The following is a 22577-nucleotide window of genomic DNA, read 5'->3' on the forward strand; positions in this document are numbered from 1 at the left end:
CAATAAAAGCAAGGAGGAGGCTCCGGCAGGCTAAAAGGTTTGTCAGCTGAAGGAGGCTATAACTCTGAGAGCCTTGAAAAGAATGTCTTGGAGATAAAAAGAGAAAAAAAGTGAGCAAGTAGAGCTCAGGAGGAAATAAAAACCTCCAACGTTGACGCAATAATAGAATTCTGAAGCAGAGGAGGGAGGTATGTGAAATGCAATAAACAGGAAGTCAGAGCAGGACAGTCACTTTTTATTTCCTATCACAGTTTTATAACTGATTGTTTCAGTACAACATCCCATCCTATAAACCCTCTTCTTCATTCCGGTGTGAAACTTTTCTTTATCGCTCTTCTCTAAATTATAAAGTTCCTGATGTGCTCTTTTACCCGTCCTGTCCAGCAGTTGTAGCAAGCAGAAAGATGGTCTGAATGCTTTGTTGTGCCAAACACATTTGTTCATGTACAGGTGTGATCTATCTGTAGGAGCACTGAGCTCGCTATCAGTCCATCCGAGTCCAGGCCACAGTCTAAGCAGAGAGGCTCAGACTATTAATCTCTGTCTCTCTTCCACAGCATGTCTTTCATCCTGTTTTCCTTATCTCACCCCAACCGGTCGCAGCAGATGGCCGCCCCTCCCTGAGCCTGGTTCTGCCGGAGGTTTCTTCCTGTTAAAAGGGAGTTTTTCTTTCCCACTGTCGCCAAAGTGCTTGCTCATAGGGGGTCATGTGATTGTTGGGTTTTTCTCTGTTTCTACTGTACAATATAAAGCGCCTTGAGGCGACTGCTGTTGTGATGCGGCGCTATATAAATGAAACTTTCACCTTCACCTGTGATGAGGTCAATGCTCTCAGTTTCTGTCAGCAGGAGACAGTCAGAAATCTTAACAAAGATACTGCAGTGAGCAGTTTAATAACCACTCTCTCTCACATTTGGAATATAAAACAATCTTCCACTCACCGTATGCTGTAGAGCACGTTGCCGTTTTTAGAGATGCGTAGCAGCTTGTTGTCGGTGGTGACCTCATGAAAGTTGGCCCCCTTCTCGTTGGCAAAGAACAAGTCAGGTTTCCAGATGGAGTCCAACATGGAGGGGTCGAGGTCCAGCGAGTCGTCTGGGTATTCGCTGTAGGCCAGCCGAGGGTCGTTCCACTGCTGTCTCAAGAAGATGTTCACTCTGTAGTCCTGCAAGGAGACACAGAGGATATAGAAGTGTTAGAGGCATGGGCAAGAAGGCAGAAGGAACTGTTGAGCAGCATCCAACAGCTTCTACTGAACATCTTCAAACATCGGGCTTGAAAGCTCAGAGAAGGTTTGAAGAACATTTCAGCAGTTAACAGAATAAGAATTTAGGTTTCCATCACTACAACACTCTCCCCTGAAACTAAGACTTCCATTGGACTGGGATGGTATAGAAGAAGTAACTACTAGTGGTGTCAGCGTTAATCTCATTAAAATGACATTAACGCCTTAACCGCATTAACGCGGCAAATCTCCGTTAGCGAGCGTTAATGCGGTTAAGGTGTTAACGTCATTTTAACGAGATTAACGCTGACAGCACTAGTAACTACACCTTTAGAACATGTTTCAGTGGTGATGTATGTTCTACTCTGTGGAGTTTTGGTCTGAAGCTCATTTATTAATGCATGCCACTATAGTTAGTCCTGGTGGAATACACAACTGTCCACATTACTATCACATTCACAGTCTGGCAGTCCTATCTTTTCTCTCATGTTATTCTAATGTTCACTGCTGCATTCTTTGGAGGTCCAAATTCTCCCTGAAGTAGATGAGGCAGGTGGGAAGGAAACTGCTTTGGCAGAGAAAAGGCTTCAGTGGGTGGTAATTTTGGGCAATGATTGGGCAAAACCTCCAAAAAAACCCTTTCTATGTCTTATAGATGAAGTGGTTTGAAAGGAAACTAGACTTCACCTGGTTTGCATACAAAATCTCGCCAATGAGCGACACTTTGGCTCAGTGTTTTTACAGAAGTGAAGTTTCCATTGGACGTTTTACAAATGCAGATCTGTGTGCATGTGGCTGCTGGTAGTAGAAAGTCTAATAAATGCCGGAACATCCTGCAAGAAAAGGTGTTTTTCCAACCTTGTAGAGTAACCCAGAAAAGCAAGAAAACTCATTAAAAGTAGAGTCTGATAATGAATATTAAAAAAGCGTCTTCATATGGATGAAGCATATTCATAAAACCGTAGTTACGCAGTTGGTAACAGCTGGATTTCAGACTCTTTGTTCTTGTTCTGTGTATAATCCGCTAACTTAATTTCCTTGAACATGTAAGTGTGTTGAAGTGGTTTGTTACGATGTGTTGGTGTCGTATGCTGACACACATGCTCAGGGCAGAGAGTGGAGAGCAGTAGGAAAGATGCTGTAATGTTATTCTGGCTTTTTTTTTTTGCCTACTTCAGCCTTAAATTAACACGTAATAGCAAAAACTACAAAGCACAACTGACACACTTTGAACAGAAGGATGTAAAATATATCCACGGGGAAATGTTGTCTTTAAAAAATAAGAAACAAAATGTGGAAAAGGGAGAAAAAAGGCTCGTCAAGGGTCACCGCACCGCTGACTCACGAAGCTGTAACTCCATATGGAGGACCGGATCGACAGATACAGGCAGACGCAGCGACGGAGTGATGGACAGAGCTTTTCGGTTGGATGAGCGGGTGGTTATGGGTCTTTATCCATATGTCATTTCCTCCTTTATGTGAATGTAAGAGATTTTACTGATGGTGGTGACTTGTAGCCTTGAGCTACAGCACAGATCTGTTTCCTGCCTGTGAACCTGTGTGATCTGTCAGATCCTGCTCAGCCTCAGGGTATTCAAACTACTCGGCTTTGTGCTTTTGTTTTCACAATCTCTATTTGTATTTCTGCACTTGTTCTTGGGGTTGTATTTCTGCACTTGTTCTCATATTTGAGTTGCAGAATGTTTAGCGTTAAAGTTGAAAATTTTGAGTCCACCTCAGCCTAGAGTTGGATGTCTCGAGACCGGCCTTGGTCTCAAGACCGGTCTCGAGACCACTTTTACGTGGTCTTGGTCTCGTCTTGGTCTCGACGGACTTTTGTCTTGGTCTTGTCTTGGTCTTGACTGACTTTGGTCTCGGTCTTGCGTTCTGAAATTGACATAGTGTTCGGGAGATTTGGAGTCAACCATCAGCGGAGCGGGGGTGGGGGGTGGCTTACTGGGCCTAAGCCCGGGTCATTTTTTCAGAAGCATGGGGTCTTTTGGAGTGTAATTTGTTAGTTAGATGCCTGACTGACAACTGTATAAAACAAAAACAACACACGAAGCACAGAGCTCACCGTTGTAAATTCCCCCTAATTTTGGTATGATCCGAGCTCAGGCACTAGCCGACTGAGCGCAGCACGCATGTGAGCGAGGGGGGAGAAGTTGCTGCCTGCGAGTTTGCTGCAGACAGAGGAGAGCTTAAGTTTGACCAGGTACCAAAGCAAATCATTCGTACTGTACAAATAATGTAAATATGACGGTGTATCACAAAAGATTGATATCAAACTGATCACTTGGTTGCGTTACTTGCTCTTCGAGTGAATCAACAAATGGATAAATAAAAAGCCGAACAACAATGCTGTTTTTTTAGAGAGTCTTAGCTTACGTTTCATATTTTCAGTTGTTACCCTCCACGGCTAAACAAACTCTGAATCAGTTTCAGTTATGTACTGATGAACACAACAATGGACATAAGGAGCTTCTTTCAAAGAAAAAACTCAGGTAGATGTTATTTTATATGTTATGCTTTGTATGTTGTTCAGTATATTTCTGTGCAAAACGAGGAATTTCAATACACAGCAGTATATTCACAGTTGAAACCAGATATTTACACACACTTTAGGGAGAAAACATAAAACCTTTTTTTTTTTTACTGTTAAACATCAATTCAGAGTAAACTTGTTTTGTTTTAGATAAATAAATGTTGAAATATCTTTTGAATTAGTTAAATGTCAGAATAAAAAGAGAGAGCTGTCTATTTTAATCACTTTCATCAAATTTAGGAGTACATATACACTAAGTTTATTGTTAATTATTAAGAAAACTCCAGACGATTCCATTCTGAGCTTAAGAAGCTTCTGATAGGTTAGTAGAGTCCATGTGAGTAAATTGGTGACACACCTGTGGATGCATATAAGGCAAAACACAGAGCCTGTTTCTTTGACATGGGAAAATCAAGAGATGTCAACCAAAACACCAGGAAAAGAATTGTGGACCTCCATACATGTGGCTCAATTTTGAATACAATTTGGTGCCATTTGCAATTAAGAAATACAGATAGTTTCTCTCTTTACTCTTAAAGTTAACAAATATGTTTTTTATATTTATCATTCTAAAAAAATAAACATTTAGTCTGATTTGATGTTACAATTAAAAAAGTGTTTGTGTTTTTATCTGAAGAGTATGTAAATATCTGGTTTCCACTGTATATTTGATGATGTTGGTGTTTGGCTTGATTGTCAGCACAAAGAGGGAGAGAGAGGAACAGAGAGGGAGAGAGAGGGAGAGAGAGAGGAGAATGAGGACAGAACAGAGATGGAACAAGAGCAGGTGAGACACACATGTTAGTCAAATGGTTGTTTGCCAAAACTCATCAGAACATGTATCTAGTGCCTAGTGTAACTTTTTAGATACCATTTGTTACTTTTCAAATTCTATATTTATTAAGTTATGCAGGCTTGTTTGCACAACAAGGCTAAATAATTATATAAACTTTTCTGAATCTAAATAGTGTACTTTGGTAGAATTAAAAAATAAGTGTAGTGCAGGTCTATGATGATTTTAGTGCTACTATCATCTACTTTTGATTCTGGTTCTGTTTTGGTTAAGTCCTAAGTAGTCCTGATTTTGAAGTGTTGTAGTCCTGTTTTAATTCTGGATCAGTTCTGGGTCTGGTTGAATTGGGGTTTAGTCCCTGTGTCTTGATACAGCCCCGACTTTGTTCTGCCTTGCTGCTTAATTAAAAAACTAGTTTAAGGTGTCCTGCATATGTGATTTTTTTTTCCTATATGAAGTCATTCTTTTTTGAACAAAACTCAAAACAGAGCCTTATAATCTTTCAGTCATTTCTACCCTCACTTAATTTCCTTTCGCTGCTCAGCTCTCACACAGTGGCTTAGCTATGCTCCAATCCCTCCATATTGTGGCCAATCACATGCGAGGATATAGGATAACATCATTATGTGAAAAACAGAGAGGGTGAGAGACGCGACAGTCAAGTGGAGCATGCGTCTGTCCTCTCAGTAAGTGAGTGAGACAGTAGACAGTGGTGAGGAGGGCTGTGCGAAAGCAAAAACACATAAATATGCCTGACACCCGTAAGCGAAGCAGCATCTGGCTGCAGTTTAAAGACTTTTTTTGTCCCGGTCTTGGTCTTGGTCTTGGTCTCGTCTCGACTTGGTCTCGGTCTTGGTCTCGTCTACTTGGTCTTGGTCTTGTCTTGGTCTCAATACCCTCTGGTCTTGGTCTTGTCTTGGTCTCAGATTAGGCGGTCTTGACTACAAGTCTACCTCAGCCCCCCTTTCTTGTGGGGTGCCCCAGGGCTCAATCCTTGGCCCTCTTCTTTTTTCATTATACCCGCTCCCTTTGGGGTCTATTTATAGAAAACATGAAATATCCTTTCACTGTTACGCAGACGACTGCCAAATTTATTTGCCTTTAGCACCAAATGGCCCAGGCTCCATCCAAATCCTTTTAAACTGCCTTGAAGATGTCAAAGCTTGGATGGCTCTGAACTTTTTGAGTTTCAATGAGAGTAAAACAGAGGTGATTGTATTTAGACCTAATAATATTTCATGCAACCCGATCGTAAATTGTGGTTGGCTAGGGTCTTATATCAAGCAACATGTGACAAACTTGGGAGTCATTATGGACTCAGATTTTAAATTGAACAAACATATTAATTCGGTGTTGCAAAAAAGCTTTTTCCAGCTGAGGCAAATAGCAAAGCTGAAGCCAGTTTTGTCAAGACGTGACATGGAGAACGTAATACATGCCTTTATTTCAACACGGCTTGACTATTGCAATGCACTTTATGTTGGAGTCAGCCAAGGTTCTCTTGCTCGTCTTCAGCTTGTTCAAAATGCTGCTGCCCGCCTCTTAACTGGTACCCACAGGAATGAACATGTAACACCTATCCTGTCTTCTCTTCACTGGCTTCCTGTTCATCACAGAATTAATTTCAAAGTCCTAACACTGGTTTATAAATGCCTTAATGGTCTCGCTCCCCCATACCTTTCCGAGTTACTTCAGCCTTATATTCCTTCACGGACCCTCAGATCAGCTGACCAGCTGCTGTTGGTTGTCCCAAACTCAAGGCTCAAATGCAGAGGAGAGCGAGCCTTTTCAATTATGGCCCCAAAACTTTGGAATACGCTGCCTTTAAATATTAGACGAGCATCTTCGTTTCCTGTTTTTAAGACGCTTTTGAAAACACACCTTTTTTCGATAGAGTTCAGACTGGTGTGAGTTGATATTTGTATGTGTTGTGTTTATATTGATAGTTTATGTGTTTTATGTTTTATGTAAGTGTCAGTGTTTTTATCTTGTGTTTTACACTTTGTTTTTGTACAGCACTTTGGGCAAACCTTTTGTTTTTAAATGTGCTATATAAATAAATTGGATTTGGATTTGTGTGTTGCCAGAAATCATAGCATATGGAAGTGGATTGAGATGGTGAAGAACACAGATGGAAATGTTGTCCTTAATGGCCGATCAAAAGAAGAGAATATTTTTTTATTACATTTGATTAAAAGACAAAAAAGTGTTATTCATGACACATGATTACACATCCTGGCCACAAAGGACAATCAGGAGGAAGATTTAGTTTTGTTAGTGTATACAGAAGTTCTGTGCAATCTATAAATCTCGACGCCTCCTACAATTCTCATCTTAAATGTTCTTCCTCACCAAATATGGCCAATATTTTAAACAAGGAGCTCTGCATTCAGGCGGCTCTGAATGTTCACTTTCAGTTTTTCCTCTGATTGGATCTGTCAGCACACAGTGCTCATAAGTGCTGCTGATTATGGCTCATCTGGATCACATATTGGAATGCTCACTTTTGGTTTCAATAGGTTTTATCCAGCTGCAGTCTGAATCGATGGATTTCAGATCAAAAACAGAGCACAGAAATTAACCTCCACCGTCTCTCGCACAGTCAGACCTGACTGAACACAACAGTCTGTCTCCCCTCGACTCAAAAGGCTTTTTACTTCATTTCACCTCAAAATTAAAATGCAGTGTGGGAAATGTGGTTGCAGTATCACAACATGGACAACTGATTTAGGTTTAGGTATAAAAATAATTTGACTGAGATTACATAAAGACCACGGTTTGGTTGAAGGTTAGGGATGGGTGGAGAGTCTCCGGTAGATGCTGTCTGAATCTCTGTAATTAGTGGCTGTACGAAAGTAAATCATTGAGCATTTAAAGGATCATCTGACTTTTTCTGTGCCTCAGATCGTTCCCTTCTTCTCTGCGTTAGAGTAGAACTAGCTTTTACACTGGTTTCCCTGTATTTTATCACCTGTATCAACACATTTCTGCCTCTGCCCCATGTCTCCCCCCTTCTCACACTGCTCTGTAAATTCTCTGCATGTGCAGTGCAATCGATCCAGATAGAAGATATGAACCGCTGCTCCCGCAGAGCTTTGTTGTATAACCCCTCCACCACCCATTCTCCATTCCCTGTTTCACAATCAGAGATGGAGTCTCTGTATTGAGTGTGGGGTGGCATTTAGCTTGCCCCTCCATCTCCCTAATTGTCAATTATTCTCAGAATATGGAGCCTGGCCGCTCCGGCCAGGCTGGAGCCATCATTAAGCGGCGTGGCGTAGCAGAAAAGCATCACAGGGACGAGGTACGGCGTGCCAGCAGCCCCGGCGGGTGGCATTTAAAGGAGCAATGAGGCACAGTGCGGTACATGTGTGTATGTGTGTGAAATGCAGTCACATGGCAATCAGCCCCAGTGAGCCCCAGTGAGGCCCATTCGCCGTTTATCACTGTTTATTACACTGAATATCTCACATGAAACAAATGAGCCTGACCTTTCAAACGAGTCGCCTTTTCTTCTGCTTGAGAATATGATGAATATCCTGAAATGAAGCCGAGATGAGGAGCGTCTGTTGATGCAGAGAGCCAACGAGGAAATACAGAGGAGCAGAGCGAGTGTATGCCAGGACCATCAGTCACTGACGGGCCTGCGGTTTGATATCAGCTTGGAAAGGGCAAAAGCTGGGCAGAAAGGAACCTGATGAAGTTTCTCAAAACAAAGATAACTAGAAGGGCACTTAGAGATCACAGGACTCCACTATTACCAGTGCCCCATTGTGCAGTTCTACACCACAATCAAATGGGTAAAAACACCCAAACCTGGCAGATGTAATCAACATTCAGCCATCATGCACATGTCAGGTCAGTCGGCTTCTCTGCAGTCAAAAGAAGATTACTGTATCCATCTGCAGTAATGTATATCCAGTGGTATGGCGTTCTATGAGCAGAGTAGAAGTCAACACATTAATGAAATGTTGGAGTAAAGGGGGGTTGCAAAGCTGCTTGATGATTAGCAGCAACTGTAGCTGCAGTAGGTTGGAAAATGCTACATGTTCAAATTCAATGGAAACAAATGCCCTCTCAATGTTTTGGTTTACCACTGTGAATTGGTCTTACACTGTTTATTTATATTCATTTGCCTTTGTTGCTAACTTTATTATGTATGTGTTGAGTGAATGAGTGAATTGCAGCTCAATGTCATCTCAGTGAACCCACAACATGCCACACTCAAACGGCGTTAATAGTGTTTGCTACATGAGGTTATTGAACTGTGCTAACACTCACCCTTTAAAAAAAATAAACTCGAAATAAAAAAGTCTCGAGCTCAGGGTCATTGTACTGATTGTCTGTGTTCAACTGTTTATGAGCTTTGTGAATCTGTACCCAGTCTGTACCCAGGGGATGATATACCTTCTATTTACAGACTTCCGAAGATCCACAATGAAGGAGTCCCACCTAGACCCATTAGCAGCATAAACTCAGCCACCTACAACATTTCTAAGCCCCTTGCGGGGAACACACCCCATCACATTAAAAACTCCTCTGACTTCACCAACAATTTCCAGAAACTTACTCTGGATCCAGGTGAAACCATAGTATCCATTGATGTGGTCGCTCTCTTCACTGGCATACCTACAACTTAGGCAGTGTAGACTGCAGAACCAGCTTCACTCCGATCAGACCTGCACACTGTTAAACCTCGGCCTCACCACCACATATTTTAAACACAACGAGGGTTTCTACAGACAAAAACATGGCTGTGCCATGGGCTTCCAGTGTCACCTATTATAGCCAACCTTTACATAGAGGAAGTGGAAAGAAAGGCTCTGGGCTCTTTTAGAGGGACAGCGCCTAGCCACTGGTACAGATACGTGGATGACACCTGGGTCAAAATCCAAACCCAAGAAGTAGAAGCCTTCACTGCTCACATCAACTCAGTGGATAGAAACATAAAGTTCACCAGGGAAGACACAAAGGATAACAGTTTGCTGTTTCTGGACTGTGCTGTGTCCATGGAGGAGGATGGAAACCTCAACACTGAAGTTTACCTGAAGCCCACACACACAGACCAATTCCTCCTCTTTGACTCCCACCACCCGTGGGACACAAAATTGGAGTAATCAGGACCCTACAACACCAGGCAGAAAATGTTCCCTCTAGGCCCGAAGGGAAAAAGAGGGAACACACACTTGTAAAGGAAGCTCCTAAAACATGTGGTTATCATCAAATCAGCAAAGACACACAGGACAAAAGGTCAGAAACCAACTATGGAGAAACAGAAGCACAAACAGAACAACACCTTCAGAGAAACTGAAGGTGGGGCTTACAACACCAACTGTCTGCCACCTATAATACAGTCCGAGAACCTCCCCAGGCACCCACTCACATCTTGATCTCAGTAAGTCACATGATGGGGTGAGGTAAGGTCTCACAATGGTTTTACCTGAAACCTCTGCTGATAATGACCCACACCTTTTTCACACCTTGGCTCATGTGATGGTGCAGATGATCAATAGTGGGCCAATGACCCTCTTAAGGGACACTCCCACTAGGGTTAAATACCTGAGCTGAAGAAGCTTCTCGGATGAAACGTCTTCAAGAAACTTAAAGAAGTTCAGAAACTTTTATTTCCAAGCTCCTTAGACGGTTATGGTTATGGTTATGGTTACGTCACTGTCCAGTCATGTTTGTGCTCCTGATGTTTGTATTTGCTCTCCTTTTTTTTGTTTTGTTTGTTTATAAACATCTCTAACCTGCAGCCAGTTTGTGTGAGTAAATCTGAAATATGTACTCACTGGATCTATGTGCTCACATTGAATAACGCACATGTCCATTTCCTTTTAAGAAATATGAGACATAAACAAACTCGTACCAGTCTGTTCGTCCAACTGCTCTCAGAAGCACTGGTAACAACATGTGGTTCAGGTTCAACACGTGGACGTGAGGTCACAGCACCAAGTTTCCAATGGTAGGGTACGTTTATGATCATTTATCCGACTGCATACTATTACTAATATTACTCTAACCCTAACTCTTTGAGCCTACTCTTTCTCCTCACAGTCTACAAAGGATTAAACTATGGTTATATACATTTGCAAAAAAAAAACATTAAAAGTGACCAAAAATGAAAATGCATGTCTTAGTTTGCAGTATATAGTAAATGTTAAGCCTGATTTATTGTGTGTAAATGAGCTTCAGAGTCCTAACAGAATCCAATCTGTGATTTTAATTCTGAAAGTGAGCAGAGTGAGCAGCTTTTCCTTTCAATTCATGAACTGAAAATATCATTTTTTCCAAAATGGATAAATGAGGTTTACTTGCATTTTTGACTATGAGCTTTCTCAGCCTGAGAGACACGGACATCCTGCAGTTAATGTTCTATCTACAAAGATATTTTATTTTGAAATGCCCTGAAAGCATTTAATTGTTTCACTGGAAAAAGTGGTCACACTGCACATTCATTTGGTCTATAAAACCTCATCATTATGAGTCAGAGGCTCCTTGTGGCTGCAGATGGACAAACATTAAAATGCAGAAATCAGCAAGCGGACATCAAATCTGTCTCGGACCGAAATGAGGGGAAAGTAATTTGAATGCACAAACGATTCATTTCAGGGAACAGTTCAGTGTTAGGAGAGCAGATGACTCATTTATTAAAAACGTTGATACTGAGGCAGCTTCATATTAAACCCTTCCATCTGAGAACGAGACATGAGGCCGTCGGACTGTTAAGTGCTACCCTGACATTACCATCTACTGTTGATGTGCTGTTATGAAACCATCAGCAGAGGAACTGCTGTACTTACACAATACCGTGCTCATTTCAGCATGTATTAAACTCAGGCAGTAAACCACGCATGAAAGGATGCAATACTCTTCCTTCTCTTCTTCCTACAACAACAACAACAACAACTACAGCAGCAGCCACATTCTACTTCCACGCCTGTCATAACATCCGGCCATCTCCTTGGACGGCGCTCAGGAGGAGGTAGGAGGTCACGGAGGCTCGCACATTATGGTGGCACATCTGCGCGTGGCGAGGGAAACATGCTGTCTTCAGCATGCGGCCTGGGAAAAAGCCAAAGCAGCGCCCACAGCTCTATGAGATGTCGGAACAGTTTACGAGAAATCCAGGAAGCAAGCCTCTGCCCGGATCTCGAAAGAGGCGAGGAGAGCGCCGACGCGTTAGACCTGGACCGTCTGAGCTTGGCGTGTCCAATTTAACCTTCTAATTAAATCACCCACCTGAAACCTGTTTGATGATGAGAAACTTTTGCCTTGAGATGGTTACAGTTTTCCATGAATGTGAAGTCACAAATCAAAAACTGGAAAATGATGATTTTGTAGACATGTGAGAAAGAAAAGTAGGAGGCACAGAGCTGCAGCACATCAGTGGAAGACAGCGGTTATATATCTGAAATGAATCTGGTTTTCTGTCCCGGGGTAACATTTAGATCAGCGCTGTATGAAATGAACACAAAATGAATATTTTGATGCATTTTCACTGACAAAACTTCACAAAGTTATTCCTTTATTCTGACTCCACAGACAAAAACACGGCAGATTACTTTACTGTAAGATTTCTTCCTTCGATGACTCACAAACACACGTAGCGCACATTTATGCACACGAGTCCAAATTAATGAGATAAAACTCATTAGTGCACATGAGGATAACATTTTAGATAACCTAACATATATATGAAAGAAAAGCTTGAAGCTCACTCTCGTACTATGATCACATGGTTTATATTTTTTGTCATATGCTTTGGTATTAGAAACGTGTACTCTGGGTATTAACAGGCTGAGTTCACTGTGCAGAAATATCGCGATTAAAATATAAAACCAGCAGTTTGTCATGCTGCATGGATTCACATCTACTTCTTTTGCTTTCACACTTGTGATGATTAAACTTTGTCCCAGACCTGAGCTGAATTAAATCACACCTGACTTGAAATCCCAGGACCAGGCTAGGCTCTTTCGTTACAATTAAAAGTTGTTTCATCCCCTTCGAAATTATATCAAAATGTATGAACTGTGTTAAGAAGAAAAGAAACAGCAGCTCAACACTTTTTAATGTAATACATGTCTGAGTTATGATTTTGGAATATTCCAATAATCAGTAATCAGACATTTAAGGTTTCAGTGTGTGTGTTTTACACGCTGTGTGCTACAAAGGAAGTGTGAAAGAATGAAGAGAGATTGTGTGTGTGTGTGTGTGTCTGTGTGTGTGTGTGTGTGTGCACGTGTTTATGTGTGCGTGTGAGAGAGAGAGTGAGTGGAAAGAGCGCTGAAACAGGAATAGAGCCGTGTACCGGTGGGACTTTAGCGAGCACTGCGCCATTCTACTCACTCCATCTATCAGCGACCCGCCGCAGTAACTCGGTGGATACATGTACGTGTGCACTTATGTCTTTGTGAAGACCCGTCGAGGACATTTTAGAGGTTTAGAAATTTTTTGGTTTTGGTTTTGTGATGGTTCTGGGTAAGGAACACAAAATAAATTCCTCACAAACATAGCTAGACGTGTGTGTGTTGAGCATGGAGGACAGTGTAGTTACACACTGCAGCGAACAGCGTCCTTGCTGCTGCTCGCTCTGTGTTTCGCCTCCTGAGGTTTAAAATGGATTTTCTGCTTTGATAAAAGCTGATAAATCCAATTATATCAGTACTTTGCTTTTGCCTATAATCCACCATTTGAGAGATTAGAGCACCAGCTCTGACTGTGGTCTGCAGTGCGTGGACTGACTCAATGGTCTGTTATATTTGGCTTCCATATCATCATCAAAAAACTCATTCAGGTCTCTGTTTCACATTGGATCTTCGACATGTTTTCATTTACTCACAGAACTTTATCCGAGCACTGCCCATATGGAAAAGATATATATAAATCTTATAAAGTTTGTATCTGTCTTGTGTGAAACTTGTATGAAAATCATACAAGAGTGAAAACAGATATAAGATCCCTTGAAAAATTATATAAATGAAACTTGTATGTTTTGGATACTTCCTAAAACAATATATAAAAGTAATGAGAAAGTGGCCACTTTCATGAGTAAATCACATAAGCCTTATATTATTCATTATATGAAGCAGGCCACATCTTATGCAAGTCTTTTATAAGCTTTTACTATTTCTTTTCCATATGGGTGGGAACACCGAACTGAAGAAAAACGACTGGAAACCAGCACAAATTGGTCTCATTGGTCTATAGATGGTGTGTCCAGAGCGTGAAGCATTTCCATGTGTGGTCTACATCTATGACATAGCTCTGACTTTATATGTAAATATTAATTGTGCTTTTTAGCCCCTGTTATGACAGGGCAAGTGAGAGTGGACAAGAAAAGTGGGAAAGAGAGGAGGAGGGTGGATTCAAGCTCAGGCCTGTGCAGTAGGTCACCTGTTTCAGCTTTACTGAAGCAGGTGGGGTGCGGGACATCAGCTGAACAGGTATTAAAAGTTTCTCTGTGTTCTTCTGCTCATCATTTTAACGAATAATACTGCTGCAAAGTGTTCTTTTCCTCAGTTTTTTCATTGATTTTGCTTCTGTGAGAGAGAAAATCTGGATTTTTTTTCTGCATGATGAGGATCTGTAGAAGCCATCAGATTCAGTGTGTGTGCGTGTGTGTGTGTGTGTGTGTGTACTGTGGGATGTTCATGCTGGGACAATTTGGTTTACTTTGTAGAAGTACGTTTGTTTCAAGTCTACCTTTGCTGCTCGGCTCTGCCTCACTCTTCCTTTCCTCCTTCATCCTTCCTTTCTACCATTTCTCTGCTCTTCTCTCCTTCCTCCATCCTTTCTTCTTCAAAACACATTATTCTTTTATCATTTCTATTCTCCCGTGTGTGTCCCTCTTTTTTCCTGGTATTTTGTTTATTTTTAAAGGAATAATGTAATATGAGGCAAATCACTGGATACCTTCACATTACACCTACAGGAGCCCCTCAGCCACGAAGCTCCTGGCGCACAGTTTCTGTTCTGATGTTAATGCCAGAGGAGGTTTGGAGCTCTGCAGCGTCTTTGCATTACTAGCCTCAGCTGCAAGCCTGCTGTGAGCTGCTGTGGTTACTAAATGCTTCCACATGCAATTGATTGTGGAATATCTAACAGGACACACATTTCCTGAACTGACTGGCTGTAACTGTGGCCTCCTGTCTTGTATCGTGCTCAGTGAACTCCTCTCACTGTGTCACAGATCTTGGTAGAGGCAGACTGCATGGCCAGGCACTTGATTTGAATTCACAGATGAAGTGGTGTAACCCAGTACTTTTGTCCATATGGTGTATGCTCATTGGTAATGATCTGTGTGTGGCTTTGTGAGAACCACTCTGCACACTCTGGTGTGGTTTGCTGTGAAGTAGCAATCGCAAGAGCAGATCTGAGGCCTCCAAATCTGAGATCAAGGAAAATCCTGGATTACTTCCTGTGGTTTGGGAGTGAGGTGCTGTCATGAATGGTCAACGGATGCATCTCACTGGGATTTGTTGGTGCTGTCTCTTTGAGTTTTGCTGACACTGCGGCCTCACTTTGGATTAAAGCTAAACGCCAGAAACAATACAGTTTTTGTCTTTCACAACTTTCCTGACTCCCTCTATTACCCGAGCTCTTTCACTCGGATCAGATAAATGTCATATATTTTTCAAAATAAGCTACGCAATTTCCCCTACCAGCAGGACACTGTGTTTCTGTTTGGAACAGTAGTTAAACAGTGGGAAACGGTGCGCTGTTGAACACCACTGTCAGTATTTCCTGCAGCAGCAGGAACGTGTACAGCGTGTCAGACTGAGTCAACTTAATGGGCTTGCAGGCACACAGGTAAACTGAAAGACTTTGGATCTGCCTCGCAGGAAAAATGCACTTTTGTTTTGGTGGTTTTACAATGTTTTTTTGCTAACAGGACGGCAGAACATAAAACCTTCCTTTGACCTTCAACTTTTAGAGCCGTGAAAACCAGTTTTTCAAACAGTACTACCTGCCAGAGACAGGGAGCTGTGGGCTGTTTCACAGGAGTGTTTGTGTGTTTGCTTTTGCCCAAGCAGCTTTAGAATTTAACAAACAGGGAGGAAAATAAGGAAATTTCTGGGGTGCTTGGTCACGCTGATCAAAACAGCCTTTTACTACCAGATGCAAAATTCCTCAAAGTAAAAAAACACAACACCCCATTACACGTGTGCACGCTGAACGATGTTTAATCTGCGAATGTGCCCGAGGCCCTGCAGAAGGTTCACACAGCTGACAAGTTCAGAGCTCTCATTGGATGAAGAAGTGATTCATGTATGTTTTGAAGATTAGCGGCACGAGCGTGCCTCGTTTTTACAAACACTTACAGAGGCAGCGGATGCTGAAATAGCCTCTGTTGTCACACACGTGCGAAGACACACAAAGGTTGGTTGGTGTCATATCAGCTCTGAGCCATGTTGCACTGTGAAGGTTGCTGGTTCAGTTATATTAGCACTAATGGATTTTCTGTGTAATGATTGAGCGTAAATTTCCACTCCACTGCGTACGAACAGGCACGCGGCTGCTACGTTGTTATGCAAATGGCCGCGGCAGTGATGCGCTCTAACAAATGAAGTGTTGCAAATGGGAGACGGGGTCAATGAGGCAGAGAAATTTCGAAACGCTCACAGGGCAGAAGGCTTTTAATTTTTAAAGGGAAATAAAAGTGAAACTTTTGGATGGGCTGAATATCGGCAGAGCTTTCGCTTAAATTAATTGAATTTTTCAGGGCGGAGTTACCCGAGCTGAAACACAGCCGCGACGAGACGTGACAGTTTCCATTAGTTGCCCGACCGTCCGAATCCACATGGACAAAAGTGAAAGATATATGATGTGAAAGTCTTTACACTGAGCTGTGATATGGAGAATAAATCAGCTCACCATTGTTGTTTCGGCGATGGACCCGAAGCTGTTGATGAAAATGTTGCAGGTTACGTTGACAGGCGGACCTGCAGAGAGGGAGCAGAGAGACACGAGAAGTTAGAGTTCACAATATTTATGCAGACAGAAGACGTGGAGACGTGTTCGTCCTCACAGAACGCGGAAACCTGCTCATGAGAGTTGACTGGAGAGCTCAACGTGGATTCAACACTACAAGCAGTATGAATTTGAGTCATAATAGAAGCTGTAAAGAGTGAATGTGTGCATTGTGGGTAATAATTTCTGATGAATCTTTAGATGTCGTTCCACTTCTAAAAGAGCTTTCATTAATTTGATTGCTTTCACTGAGGACATGTTGAATTTCTCAGGAAATTAATTAAAATTAGGCATGAAAACTGATCTTTCACACAAATCAAGCTTAAAATTACGACCACCTGGCTAATACTGTGTTACTCCCCCCGGTTCGTCAAGCCATGGAGTCCACTAGACCCCTGAAGGCATGCTGTGACATCTGCGCCACGATGTTAGCAGCAGATTAGACTTGAATTAGACTTATTTGTCCAGCACATCCCACAGATGCTTGATGGGACTGAGATCCGGGGAATCTGGAGGCCAAGTCAACACCTCAAAGGTGTTCCAGGTGTTCTCCAGGTAAGCAGCGCACACGCACCCAGCCATCCACATGATGTAAGACACGATTCATCAGAGTGGGCCAACTTCTTCCACTGCTCTGTGGTCCAGTTCTGATGCTCACGTTCCTATCCGGTCATTAAGTCTGACATCATTAGCCGTTTCCGGGCCCAAACTCTACTTCAGGTCCCAAAGTCAAATAAACACTGTGGCATCACTGAGAGTTACAAACTGTCTAAATTCTTTCACTTTTAATAAAATGATCGGTGTGGCTGCTCTACCAGGTGTAACAATAAAGTTCAACATCCAGGCATCCATGAAAACAGAATTTATGAAGTTTAATGGAGTCAGAAGTTAGCAGGGAGTTAACTCACTAGTTTCCATCTAAAGATGATATAGCATGTTCTGTCTGAGAGATTCCTGAAAGATTAAAACCGACACCTCTGCTGTCACTTCAGACATAAATGAAGACAGAAAACTAAACAGCAGTGACGTTTGTAGGGTTACTGAAGTTGGGCTAGCTGGTATATAATGATGTGCTACGTGATCGCTAGTGACACAGCTATGTTAGCATAACATAAACACAGTGAAGCTGGAGGATGAATGCTAACCTTTTTCTACTTGATAAAAGTTAACGCGAGGGTTCCCGATGGTTAGGGACAAATGCAATCACATGGCAGGATGCTGAAACGGACCAAACTTCAGTCAGAAGAACAACTGAGATAATCCATCCACAATACAAGGTTAGTCATTAATATATTGCTGCATGGGCTGAGCTGTAGTTACAAGGCAGTTGTAAGGTTTTAAAAACTGAGCTTTAAAATAAATAGTGGTGATAAAAACCGAGCAAGGCTGACAGTGATCACTGACTTTTTTTAGGGGCTTGTTCAGATTAAACAGAACAAGATACAAAGCATTAAAACATGTTAAAAACACAAAAACCTTAATAAACGCAGAGTAGTTCGGACCCGAAAGCAGGGTTCATACATCATCACTTAAAGATCGGATTGCTGGCAGACAGGGGTCAGCATGGACACCCTGACTGATCTGCAGCTCCATGCACACAAACAGTGACGCTCTGTGTATTCTGACTCCTTTCTATCAGAACAAGCATGAACTTTTACTGCAGAGTGAACTAGAGCAACCAGTCTGTTGGATCAGACCACACGAACCAGCCTTCGTTTCCCACGTGCATCATCAGTGAGCCCTGAGCCAAATACTCACGCTCACACATATTTCCAGCTTCCAACATCAACTCTGATGATCACCTGATATCTCCCGCCCACTAACAGGTGCCATGATGGAGAGGTAATCAGTGTTACTCAGAATGCAGGGCCTGGTCGGTGTCTGCAGCCTCCTGCTTTACATTCTCCTCGCTGCTGATAATCGCTGCACTTTGTCGGGGTTGGTTTACAGCGTGAGATTCTTCTTGTGTTCTGAATCGATGTAAACTGAGTGGATGTGTTTGAGTGTATCAGTCTGCGTGTTGCCGGATATTAAAGCAGCACAGAAGATTAAAGCTGAAGCGAGTTGATGGCAGACTGCAGGAAGTAAACAAAGTGAAAGAAACCTTCTGCTGCGGGAAAGTTGGCTTCAAACACTGGCTGAATAAACAACTCGCTTTCCAGACTTAAACGCTCTGACGGCGTCCGACTGCCTGACAACAGCAGGAAGTTTGTCCCAGAGCCGCTGAGACGAGAAAATGCGCAAACATCTCATTACAACTCGAGAAAACTACAAACAAGAAAACCAATTACACATCCCCACGAGCCTTGAAAAGCCCGTCGGTCAAACTCGAGTGGTGTCAAAAAACCCACAGTGTCCTTTCAAAGGGAATCATAATGACCAAGACAGTCTGCCCTCTCTCCTCTCAGAGACGAGACGCCGCACTCAAGGTTGATGAGTTAGTCGAGGTGAGAGTCAGCAGCCTCACTGGATTCTACAAACACAAATGCAGTAAGAAGCACGGACACCGACCCAACAGTTCAGCTCTCCTCTGTTCCAATCACACCGAATCAACTCCAGCTTCCTCTAAAGCCTCAGTGCTGTCTGCCGATCTCACAGCATTGTTGAAACACATTGACCTGCTGAGCTGTGTGCGGATTCACGCCCATTTCAAGACTCAGATGACAGACTTCATAGATTTGGAGTGTTAGCTTAGCATACATGTTGCTTCACTGCTTACATGTGAACCAGAAGAGCGAACCCATCTGCCAGGGCCTCGGCCCAGCCAACGGTAGTAACCCTGTGGCTGAGGCGGCGTTCTTGTACCACTGCTTCTGTACTAAGAAATATTACACATCACAGTGTAAGTCAGTGTTTTTTCTCTTTCCTTTCACTCATTATAATCTGGCTGAACTCTGAAAACCAAGTCAAGCTGCATCAATGTATGTAGAATAAAAAGTCCATTTTCAAATATGAAACTAACGTTTAATATGCTAAAGGTTGACACCATAAAAAATCATTGTTGTAGCCTCAGTCAGTCAGATTATTGCATGAGCGCTGAAAGAGCAGGTGGCGTGATAACGGCTGGTGCAAGGAATAAAACTAAATACTGAAACACAGATTCAACAAAACACTACTGAAATACCTAAATAAGACATTTATTAAAAACATTAGATGTGAGGATTAATAAGACGAAAGGTTTTGTGAATTAGCGTCCAGTTTCAGCTTGAAGCTGCAGGTCTGTGATTCTTCAGGCCGCCTCTAATAATTTGGCCTCACTGAAACACAGTTTTGGGGAACCTTCTCTGTTTAACGGCTGATTGGACTAAAGTCTTCACATACACATCTCCACTGCAGACACCTGATTTAAAAAAAAATCACTCCTTTGAGTGTTCTCCCCTCTGACCTTCCTCATAAACATTTTTAGCACATCACGCTTGCTGGTGTACTACACCAATAGAAATCCTCCCAGTAGAACCAATCACAGAGGCCTCGTCAGCTCTGATATCATGCTGTATCACAGTCAGTCTGCATGTTTCCATTCATCAGGCTGAAAGAACTTCACGGCTCCAGTAGGAGCAGGCTGATCCTCAAATGCAGCATTTTCCTTGTATTGGATTTAAGTCTGCTGACACAGTATCATCAGTTCTTTGTCTGTGAGATAATTACACTAATAACTGCCTACATATTTCAAATACATTTTTGTAAACAGATTACTGTAATCCGATTATTTTTAATCCATTTCCCATTAGAGATCTTAGAAAAAAATGCATGTGATTTTTAATGAGTCAAATGGCTGAATCACACATGTTGATGTAACTTAAGGTCTCACACACACACACGGTCTGCCTTTAATGTCCCTGGTTAAACTCGATGTCTAATTCTACTTGCTGGCGGCTAGCTGGGAATGAAGGAAGGGGTCTGGATTATTTTGAAGGCCAATTATGCTCCCTGTCACAGTGTGAGGAGTGCCGGAGGCTGCCGGGGAGGAATATCACATTCACACACACAGCTGCGGTTAAGTCACCGGGTTGACGACGTATGGTTAAAAGGTAAAAGATCATCAGAACCTGGCACAGGCGATGGATGGTCATGTGACATGTACAGCATCATATTTACGCAAACGACAGATTAGTGACGTGGCCGTGTGAGGAAACGAGGGCGAAGCAGAAAGAGCGACTGAGAAATGGAGATATTAAATTAACCTAGTTTGTTTCCACTGTGGCAAATGAAAGTGAAGAGAAATCACCACTTTCTGCGGGTGGAGGAGGAGAGGAAGACATTTAACCTGCCAGCGTTTGGGGTTCATTTACTTCAGATGTGATAGATAAGGGATGCTCGAAGTAGACCCGTGGGAACTGTGGAAGATTAATGCTGGTTACAGTCACGTCTAACACTCACCGACTCTGCTGTGTTTCTGTTTGTTCTGGATCTGTCATCTGTCTTCTGCATGGTACCCAGAGCTCTCCAAGCATGTAAATATGCAGCTTATGTGTTTGGTATGCTTCAGATTTACACCCTCGATGTTAAATACAAACTTTAAAATGCGAGAAGAAGAAGATCAGAGCCGTCGGCTTTCAGGCTTCTCTCATTTCCACAAGTTTAGAATATTGTTTTGCTGCAGTCTCTCCTCTGAAAGGGAGCGTTTCTATTTTTCTAATGTTAATAGTTTTCATGCTTTACTTCATCAAACCAAAGATACATTAACGTGCCTGAATGATCGAAATATGTTTTCCAGCCTGTATCTGTAAAGAGCAGAGGATTTTGGAGGAATATATGATGAAATACCACGCACACATATGATTCAGAGAAAGCTACTGGGTAATATTTTATGTAATGTGTGTACACTTTAATATAAAACCTACTGAGTCTGTAATTAAACACACTGAATGAAAATGTCTGTAAAAATGTCTGTGCATTTTGTCACGTGTAAGATTAATTCAAGCACTGATATAAATTATGCAGCACGTTCATTTTTTCTGTATCCATATTTTAATATTGTGCATTTTGTTAAAATCTGCATATTTTAAAAAGTGTAGCAAAACTTGTGTGTAAGACAAGTGGGCTCCTGGTAAACCATCATCCCTGCCCGACTGCACCTATGTGATACAAGGCGAGCCCAGGCTCTGAGTGCATCGCAGGGTTTATCCATAAAGCGGCTGGTATTACATTATCACCGTGATTTCTCTCAGAATGGCTTTTCAGGCCTAACTCGAGTCCTCTGACACGTTTCCTCAGCATCCCGGCTTTGTTCACAATCCCTCCTTCAAAGTCCTCTTGCTCTGTGGCGGGAGGGTGGTGAGTGGAGGATATCGCAATTTGTCTTTTCTTCTTGACGTCCCTCAGAGCACGTGACACAAAAATCTGAGGAGGAGAAGGAGAAGCTAATACCCACTGAAAACCTCCTCCTTCTCCTTCTTTTCCACCACAGCGGTTCATTTAATAACCATGCAGTGAAGGAGAGGAGAGGAGAGGAGAGAGAGACGGTTTTCCATTAATGCTTCCCACTGAAGACAGAGACGAGAGGAAGAAGCAGCAGCTCGTTAAGTGTCACAGAGGACGGGCTGGCACCGAGTCACAGGATCCTGTAGCTTATATCGGCCTCAGCGTGCGAGCCAAGCGCCGAGAGCAGACGTGAGTGCGCTTCTACAGGCATGAGAACGGTTACATAACGCGCTCTCTGCATCGTGAATGAAAGGGAGATTTCTCAATTAAACCATCTGCTTTCAGCTGCAGACAGAATCAGTTTCAGAATCTCATCACGTGCTGACATATTTCTGAGTCCAGACTCTTTTAATTAGTGCTCGTTAAAATGCATGTGAGCAATTTCAATTAACGGAACTATCTGTTCTTATGCAGATTTTATGTACACACTGTTCAGAAACCTAAACCTGAACGACCTTTTGTAACTTTGATTATACAGGATGTTAAAAAAAAATGGTCGTTGATGTTTCTAAGCGGTGTCGGCTGCGGTGTAAGGCTTCCATCCTCACACACATGCTGATGTTAATGGTCATGCTGGTGTTAATGGTCTGTCCAGCTGTGGCTGAAATACCATCAAA

General features: G+C 42.4%; 1 protein-coding gene across 5 annotated transcripts in view; it reads right to left on the reverse strand.

The window, feature by feature from the left end:
• The window catches only part of glra1 (glycine receptor, alpha 1), a 124032-nt gene that overhangs the window by 52785 nt on the left and 48670 nt on the right, over positions 1-22577 (reverse strand). For all 5 annotated transcript variants that reach the window (XM_005453221.4, XM_019363293.2, XM_005453220.4 and 2 more), the window contains 2 exons: positions 16441-16508; positions 942-1165 (listed from right to left, as the gene is read on the reverse strand). In XM_005453221.4, the coding sequence (XP_005453278.1) occupies positions 942-1165; positions 16441-16508 (292 nt within the window). The remainder of the gene's footprint in view (positions 1-941; positions 1166-16440; positions 16509-22577) is intronic.

Source organism: Oreochromis niloticus, linkage group LG2 (genome assembly GCF_001858045.2).
Source record: "Oreochromis niloticus isolate F11D_XX linkage group LG2, O_niloticus_UMD_NMBU, whole genome shotgun sequence".
NCBI lineage: Eukaryota > Metazoa > Chordata > Actinopteri > Cichliformes > Cichlidae > Oreochromis > Oreochromis niloticus.